The sequence below is a fragment of the Salvelinus sp. IW2-2015 genome, unplaced genomic scaffold, assembly GCF_002910315.2.
Source record: "Salvelinus sp. IW2-2015 unplaced genomic scaffold, ASM291031v2 Un_scaffold3050, whole genome shotgun sequence".
In the NCBI taxonomy this organism is placed as follows: Eukaryota; Metazoa; Chordata; class Actinopteri; order Salmoniformes; family Salmonidae; genus Salvelinus; species Salvelinus sp. IW2-2015.
In genome coordinates, this window is record NW_019944342.1 from 19,311 (window position 1) to 28,746 (window position 9,436).

General features: G+C 41.8%; 1 protein-coding gene across 1 annotated transcript in view; it reads left to right on the forward strand.

Annotated features, from left to right (window-relative positions):
* Positions 1-3,208: 3,208 nt before the first annotated feature.
* The window catches only part of LOC112075259 (inactive phospholipase C-like protein 2), a 38,211-nt gene continuing 31,983 nt past the window's right edge, over positions 3,209-9,436 (forward strand). The window contains exon 1 of the mRNA XM_024142282.2: positions 3,209-3,824. Coding sequence (XP_023998050.1) covers positions 3,621-3,824 — 204 coding nt within the window. The 5' untranslated portion in view covers positions 3,209-3,620. The remainder of the gene's footprint in view (positions 3,825-9,436) is intronic.

Below are 9,436 nucleotides of genomic sequence, written 5' to 3' on the forward strand. Positions count from 1 at the left end.
GCGTGACTCTAGTCTAGACAGGGTTAGGGTGTCCCCTTGTGTCTGCATTTCATACGGTTGAGTTTCTATCAGAGCTCCCAACAATGGCCACTAGAGTTCACTATAGAATCACTGTTGAATGTGTCGTGTTAGTTAGTGTGTGTGTGTGTGTGTGTGTGTGTGGAGGGGGGGTTCCCAATCACAAACTACTTTGATTTATGTAAAACCTTTTTGATGCTTCATGTTGTATTTATTTAGAATTCACTGCACATAACTTAACTGCATCTAAGTAGCATCACTAGCAAACCCCTTGTTTTACTGCCAGACGTTAAGTTCATAGAGAACCAATATAGTATGTGTTCTATGTACATATTCTCCATCAGTCAACTTCTCTGGGTGAAATAAAAAAGTAAAGAACTGTCCATCTTTTCCATTCACTTCACAAGCCCCCTTTGTTCCATGTTGGAAATGACGTGGAAACAACGTTGATTCATCCAGTGTGTGCCCAGTGGGATGGATGTTCTCCAAATGTCAAACAGGCCATACTGATAGTTCCCCTGAGATCTCCCTCTCTCAATGACACACCAGGGACTGGGTGGAGTATATAGATTGGAGTAAACACACACACACACACATCAGCCCATTGCCTTTTAAGCATAAGTGCCAAAAAGGAGTGTGGGAGTGAAATCCCTTAGGAAAATGCTCACACACTAGGTGTCTATTGATTATTGATTTGGAATTGAGACCCACGTAGACTAATGACATATTTGTCAACATGCTCTAATTAGCATTCCATTCTCCTTCATCAGTACAGACTATGATGCAATAATGCAGCAGATATTTATTTATTTTGCACCACATTATTTCTTTTTCTACTTTGCACATTCTTCCACTGCAAATCTACCATTCCAGTGTTTTACTTGCTATATTGTATTTACTTCGCCACCATGGCCTTTTTTTGCCTTTACCTCACCTTATCTCACCTCATTTGCTCACATTGTATATAGACTTATTTTTGTACTGTATTATTGACTGTATGTTTGTTTTACTCCATGTGTAACTCTGTGTTGTTGTATGTGTCGAACTGTTTGCTTTATCTTGGACAGGTCGCAATTGTAAATGAGAACTTGTTCTCAACTTGCCTACCTGGTTAAATAAAGGTGAAATAAATCAAATMAAATAAAAAAAATATGAGCGAGCATGGAATATCTAGCGTCTCAAATATCTAGCATGGAATATCTAGCGTATGTATCAAGCGTCTCAAAATAAGAGTTCGATTTAGCATCAGTTTAGCTTTTTAGAGCACAATGAAAAAAGTTACATGGACAGGGAAGACCTGACCCCAGATCAGTACTCCTATATGGAATTATTTTGTAGGCCTAAAAGTTAAAAGGCTGATACAGATGTCAGCATATTACCAAAGACAGTGTAATAATTATGACATTATAGAATATTGGAGGCTCTCTAGCTGTATTTTGAAGTGTGTCATGAATTCATATGGACATAACTGATCATCGAGCCCATCCAGTTGTACAAACAAGTTACTGCAAGGGGCAGAACATGGATTGTTCCTATTGAACTTATAGGTCCTGGATACCCTTGCTGCAACTTGTCTTTGCAGGAATAGGTTGGTGTTTTTTTGTTTTGAAGGAAGAACAAAATAAAGCACAGATATTCATTCAATGCATCTGGCTGGTATTTACCCTTGAAGGAGAAAGGCTCCATAATAATGCCCCTCGGAAGCACAGCTAATGCAATTTATTGTGTTATTCATCCCATGACATTCAATTCAACTTATTTTCAAAAGGGCGTCCAATATCGGTTGCTATACAAAAGACAACAAGGACATTTGCTGCAGATCAGAAAAGAGCCACTTGTGCAATTTTCCCTACAGGTTTTGTCTTACAGAATAGAATAGTGTTTATTCATCCGTAGCCTGGATATGTCCATTGGAATATTGGCACAATTACATTTGTTTGCCCAATAACTTTTTATGGGAATTCCAATCATTATAATAAAAAATAATAAAAACTCACTACTGAAAGTCGCTCTGGATAAGAGCGTCTGCTAAATGACTAAAATGTAAATGTTATATTCTCATGAGACACAATTTTTTGATTTTTAAAAAATGTAATATAACATAAGTGTTTGGGGTGAAAGAAAAACATGTTACCAAGAAAGAAATTAGAAAAATATTGTTATTTATCTTTTATTGTAAGTGCAAAATTGTCCTCTGTAGTTGTCATTAGGACATAAATAAGAAACAAAAAGTACCTTACAGTCAATGGGTACAGTAGATGAAAAACATTTACATTACTGTCAATGGGTACAGTAGATGAAAGCATAGCTGTGACATCTGGGTGTCCACTACAGAGGACATTTCTTGATAATCTCTTATTTAATATGAAAAAATATATACACAGTCCTGACAACTCACTTAACTATTCCTTACTTACTATAAACAACTTGAATATCAAAAAAGGTAATACTTACACACTACTTTTCAAATTTCCATAAAATGTGCTAATTTTATAGGCAGACATTTTTTTAAGAACCAGGAAGGTAAAGTTGTCAAGGTAACACACATGTGATATTGGAAAGCCCAGAATGTCTTCTCAAAGGGACTACAGGACTTAACACAGTGGCTTGAATGGACTCAGAGATACTGACCAATAACTGATGTCCACTAGAGAGGACAAAAATAAATTGCTGGGTCTCAGGAGGATATGCTGTTTAATGCCATGTGGGGATCACCACGGTTCACACTTACCAGTCAAGAAGAAGTGGGCATGTTTATGGAAACGTAGCCAATATTGCATCCGTACTAAGCTGTTGTATGAAAAACCATCAATAGGTAGGTGCCCAAAGTGTAACACTCGCGCCACTGTTTCCACGCAGACAGTGAATAAATTCGACAACAGCTGGAAATATGCTGCTCATCTACGGTAGTAGTATAGACTATGCCTAGGCTACAACGGTTAGGTGGTGAGAACTGACAAGTCAAGCCCCTGAAGCAGTTGTGTCTATAAAGGATACAGCTCTTGTCAAACTTGACTTTTCGTARCAGGTTTAGGAGAACTTACGCAGCATGTTAGGATAATTAGATTAAGGTTTGCTAATATGCACAAAAAAATAATTTTGACGTCAATTTGACAAAAGCTGTATCCCATCTAGACATGACCCTGAAGCCAGTTGCCTTCACTTCCCTGTTATGAAGATGACTATAGCGCCGTCAGGAGTGGTTACAACTGCGCAGGGCACTTGAGGTGTGCCATCCGGTTCATTGTAACATAAATCTCTTTTTGAATTTCCATTCTGGTGAGTCGCCGGCAGAAGGTGATGCTGCAGATTATTTGTATCATTGGCATTCCCATTCTCGTGTAAAGCAATGTCTACCGACGGAGAATCAAGATTTGTAGAGGATATCTTTTGGGTAGTCTACTTTGCAAGATAACACGGGCTGTGTGGCTGTCTGTTAAAGCCTTGAGTCGCTTTGGCGTGCTGAAGCATCGTGTTATTGTCAGTTATTTCACGTAGCGAGGCGATCACCAATCAAGACCTACACACAGCTACCGTGAACGGAAATCCACATTTATAGCGGATTTAAGGACCGTTAGGGTGCGCGCCCACCTGTTGCTGGGATGAAACCCTCGCCAGGCAATGGGGTGAGCCTCGAGACGCATCGAGAGGACTTGCTGTCCAACGGAGGCTGCGGGATGTCAGACACGGTGACTGCTGTCCAACCCGAAACTGGTCCCGGATCCCCAATGACTGACAAACCGGGAGCGGGAGAAACTACAGATGCCAAAGGAATCCCTAGGCGGAGCAGTATTATCAAGGCAAAGGTTGGGGGGTATTAAATACTATTTCTCCCGGTCTCCTATCTGTTTCCTCTCCTTTCTCCCAGTCTCCTCTCCTACTCCCAGTCTCCTCTCCTTCTTCCCGTTGCCTCTTCTTCTTCTTCCAGTCCCTCTCTTTAGACCACACTGATTGGCAAGACCTGGACAGGTGATTGCTTTCACCTATTCTGTCTTTCCAGATCAATGCAGATAAAGGGAAGGATACAAGGAGAGGTAGCGCCTTTAGACTATTGAGATGCACCCCAGATACTTGAGCTCCAGCTGCTGGCAATGAACGCAATAAATGCTTGAAATAAATTAGGCTACTATTTGGCAGTGTTTTTAATGCCTATCACTAAACTAGCTTTGCGTTGCCTTCGTCGTCAAGACAGAGACTTATTCGTAGATCTTTGGACTGGGCTGGATGGAATGACCCATCTGACCCAGCTCCTCCCTCTTTATTCTTCTACTTTAGACTGACTTTTAAACTTTGAAATAAGTCCTTCATCTTCACATCCCGAAGGTAATCTGACAACTGTTGAGAAGGACTCAAGTATGTGATGAAATCATTGCTTGATCTGTGATCATAGCAAGACTCATGTTTCTTTATGGGACTTTAATGTAATTCATCAACTTTGGGCTTGTCCAAACAGTTCATCTTGTGTTGTAGGTTTTGCTGAATGTTTTATTAGGCCTTATATTGATCTCTTACGTTGCCAGTTTTGTATTATACTGCTCCCGACAGAGGAATGACTTGTCGTCAATGTTGGCTCTGTGCCGGTCTGATTCGCTCCCAGCGCTTGGCAGGGCAGGAGGTTGGCCAATTTCCTCACATTTGATGTTGCAATGTTGCTTTGAGTCACGAACAGTTAGAGATACTGATGACTCTCTCGCTCTCTCTCTCTCGCCCTCTCTCTCACCCTCTCTTTCTCTCGCCCTCTCTCTCTCTCAYCTGTCTAACTTTCTCTCATGTTTTGTTGCTGTCACTTTCATACTCTCTCTAACTTCCTTCCTCTCTCCTTTTTTCTCTTTCTCTTTCTATTCGTTGACTTTATTTGTTTCTGCGTTGCCAGTAAAGGATAGTCAGAAACACAAATGTGTTTCCCTTTCTGTCATGCTTCAGAAAAGTTGTGTGGCGCCGAAAATAACCAGCTCTGTCCCACGCTGGGCTGTTAGTGGTGTTAAATGACTTCTCTGCAAGGGCAGTGTTGCTCGACGTATGCAGCAGAGTGTGGAGCCACAGCGCTGCTATCTGCCGTTGCTGCGTTTGTTTGATGTGGTGGTGATAGCTACAGCACACGTCTAACTTGCAACACAAACTCTTCAAAGGGCAGCAAAGAACGACACGGCATGGGACAACAGAACACAAAGCAACATACATACATACGAAGTCGGAAGTTTACATACACCTTAGCCAAATACATTTAAACTCCGTTTTTCACAATTCCTGACATTTAATCCTAGTAAAAAATTCACTGTCTTAGGTCAGTTAGGATCACCACTTTATTTTAAGAATGAAATGTCAGTATAATAGAGTTATTTCAGATTTTATTCATTTCATCACATTCCCAGTGGGTCAGAAGTTTACATACACTCAATTAGTATTTGGAAGCATTGCCTTTAAAATAGTTTAACTTGGGTCAAACGTTTCAGGTAGCCTTCCACAAGCTTCCCACAATAAGTTGGGTGAATTTTGGCCCAGTCCTCCTGACAGAGCTGGTGTAACTGAGTCAGGTTTGTAGGCCTCCTTGCTCACACACGCTTTTTCAGTACTGCCCACACATTTTCTATAGGATTGAGGTCAGGGCTTTGTGATGACCACTCCAATACCTTGACGTTGTTGTCCTTAGGCCATTTTGCCACAACTTTGGAAGTATGCTTGGGGTCATTGTCCATTTGGAAGAACCTTTTGCGACCAAGCTTTAACTTCCTGACTGATGTCTTGAGATGTTGCTTCAATATATCCACATTATTTTCCTGCCTCATGATGCCACCTATTTTGTGAAGTGCACCAGTCCCTCCTGTAGCAAAGCACCCCCACAACATGATGCTGCCACCCCCGTGCTTCACGGTTGGGATGGTTTTCTTTGGCTTGCAAGCATCCCCCTTTTTCCTCCAAACATAATGATGGCCAAACAGTTCTATTTTTGTTTCATCAGACCAGAGGACATTTATCCAAGAAGTACGATCTTTGTCCCCATGTGCAGTTGCAAACCGTAGTCTGGCTTTTTTAATGGCAGTTTTGGAGCAGTGGCTTCTTCCTTGCTGAGCTTTACTGTGGATATAGATACTTTTTGTACCTATTTCCTCCAGCATCTTCACAAGGTCCTTTGCTGTTCTGGGATTGATTTGCACTTTTCTCACCAAAGTACGTTAATCTCTAGGAGACAGAACGAGTCTCCTTCCTGAGCAGTATGATGGCTGTGTGGTCCCATGGTGTTTATACTTGCGTACTATTGTTTGTACAGATGAACGTGGTACCTTCAGGCGTTTGGAAATTGCTCCCAAGGATGAACCAGACTTGTGAAGGGCTGCAATGTTTTTTCTGGGGTCTTCAATTGACTCAAATTATGTAAATTTGCCTATCAGAAGCTTCTAAGGCCATGACATAATTTTCTGGAATTTTCCAAGCTGTTTAAAGGCACAGTCAACTTAGTGTATGTAAACTTCTGACCCACTGGAATTGTGATACAGTGAAATAATCTGTCTAAACAATTGTTGGAAAAATTACTTGTGTCATGCACACAGTAGATGTCCTAACCGACTTGCCAAAACTATAGTTTGTTAACAAGAAATTTGGTGTATGTCTACAATTTTGTTTCTGGTGTCCTTTGACAGCTCTTTGGTCTTGGCCATAGTGGAGTTTGGAGTGTGACTGTTTGAGGTTGTGGACAGGTGTCTTTTATACTGATAACAAGTTCAAACAGGTGCCATTAATACAGTAACGAGTGGGAGACAGAGGAGCCTCTTAAAGAATAAGTTACAGGTCTGTGAGAGCCAGAAATCTTGCTTGTTTGTAGGTGACCAAATACTTATTTTCAACCATATTTGCATAAAATTCATAAAAAATCCTACAATGTGATTTTCTGGAATTTGTTTTCTCATTTTGTCTGTCATAGTTGAAGTGTACCTATGATAAATACAGGCCTCTCACCTTTTTAAGTGGGAGAACTTGCACAATTGGTGGCTGACTAAATACTTTTTTGCCCCACTGTACATACATACATATAGTTCACTGGCGCTTTTTCCAAAGTCACTTTGGAAATAAATAAATAAACTTACAGTAGTGCATGCATAGATTTTTATATGGGTGTCTCCAGTGGGAATCAAACCCACAATCCTGCCTTTGCAAGCGCCATGCTCTACCAACTAAAGTGAGCCACGTAGCTACACACTGATGTCTAACACATTTAAGTTTGCCACAAGTAGTCAGTTGACTATCATTCACTAGCTAGCACCCTAGTTGCTCATCTCATTCCCCTGCCCATTCTTCTTTGCACACCGCTGCTGCCCACATGAAAACAACCTGTATGGTTCATCTCAAGAATTAAAATCAAATACAATTTCATTTGTCACGTGCAGATACAACAGGTGTAGACTTTCTGTGAAATGCTTACTTACAAGCCCCCCCCCCCCCCAAAAAAAACTAGGAAATAGTAACACAATACAATAATGAGACTATATACAAGGATTACCGGTACCGAGTCAATGTGCATGGGTACGAGGTAATATGTACATGTAGGTAGGGGTGAAAATGACTAGGCAACCAGGATAAATAATACACATAGTAGCAGCAGCGTGTGTGAATGGGTGTGTGTGTGTGAGCATATGTAGTTTGTGTTGGAGTGTCAGTGTAATAGTGTGACTGTGTGGGTAGAGCCACCAGCTCTCAGTCTCACATCACAATTAGATGTTCATCCATGTTTCTCAAACATCACATTTCAAAGTGTTTGGTTACCTCTATCGTTCCAAGGTTAAGATTAAGCATTAACTCTGAATGGTTAAGGTAAGGCATTAACTCTGAATAGTTAAGGTAAGGGTTAATGTTTGGGTTAGGCACAAAACAAAAATATCAAAAACAACTTTCTATCGCTGGATTCGAACATGCAACATTTGGAACCACAGGCAGATGCTGACACCCATCCGCCATCCCTGTCCACAAAGCCTCCTTCAAGGTAACAGCGCTCACTGTTGCCCCCAGCGGCCGGTTTCCTCTTCATCGCCCGACATCCTCAGACATGGATGGATGTCGAATACTGACTTGTGTCATGGGTGACCTGCCTGAGTAGAGTCCAGTGATTTGTGTGGGTAGAGTCCAGTGATTTGTGTGGGTAGAGTCCAGTGATTTGTGTGGGTAGAGTCCAGTGATTTGTGTGGGTACCCCCCCCCCCAAAAAAAACTAGGAAATAGTAACACAATACAATAATGAGACTATATACAAGGATTACCGGTACCGAGTCAATGTCATGGGTACGAGGTAAAATGTACATGTAGGTAGGGGTGAAAATGACTAGGCAACCAGGATAAATAATACACATAGTAGCAGCAGCGTGTGTGAATGGGTGTGTGTGTGTGTGAGCATATGTAGTTTGTGTTGGAGTGTCAGTGTAATATGTGTGACTGTGTGGGTAGAGCCACCAGCTCTCAGTCTCACGTCACAATTAGATGTTCATCCATGTTTCTCAAACATCACATTTCAAAGTGTTTGGTTACCTCTATCGTTCAAGGTTAAGATTAAGCATTAACTCTGAATGGTTAAGGTAAGGCATTAACTCTGAATAGTTAAGGTAAGGGTTAATGTTTGGGTTAGGCACAAAACAAAAATATCAAAAACAACTTTCTATCGCTGGATTCGAACATGCAACATTTGGAACCACAGGCAGATGCTGACACCCATCCGCCATCCCTGTCCACAAAGCCTCCTTCAAGGTAACAGCGCTCACTGTTGCCCCCAGCGGCGTTTCCTCTTCATCGCCCGACATCCTCAGACATGGATGGATGTCGAATACTGACTTGTGTCATGGGTGACCTGCCTGAGTAGAGTCCAGTGATTTGTGTGGGTAGAGTCCAGTGATTTGTGTGGGTAGAGTCCAGTGATTTGTGTGGGTAGATCCAGTGATTTTGTGGGTAGAGTCCAGTGATTTGTGTGGGTAGAGTCCAGTGATTTGTGTGGGTAGAGTCCAGTGATTTGTGTGGGTAGAGTCCAGTGAGTGTGCATAGAGTCGGTGCAAATAAAAAGGGGGTCAATGTAAATATAAGGGTAGCCATTTTTATTAACTGTTCAGCAGTCTTATGGCTTGGGGTGTAGAAGCTGTTCAGGAGCCTTTTGGTCCCAGACTTGGTGCTCTGTTCAGGAGCCTTTTGGTCCCAGACTTGGTGCTCTGTTCAGGAGCCTTTGGTCCCAGATTAATGCTCTGTTCAGGAGCCTTTTGTTCCAGACTTAGTGCTCTGTTCAGGAGCCTTTTGGTCCCAGACTTGGTGCTCTGTTCAGGAGCCTTTTGGTCCCAGACTTGGTGCTCTGTTTCAGGAGCCTTTTGGTCCCAGACTTGGTGCTCTATTCAGGAGCCTTTTGGTCCCAGACTTGGTCTCTGTTCAGGAGCCTTTTGTCCCAGACTTAA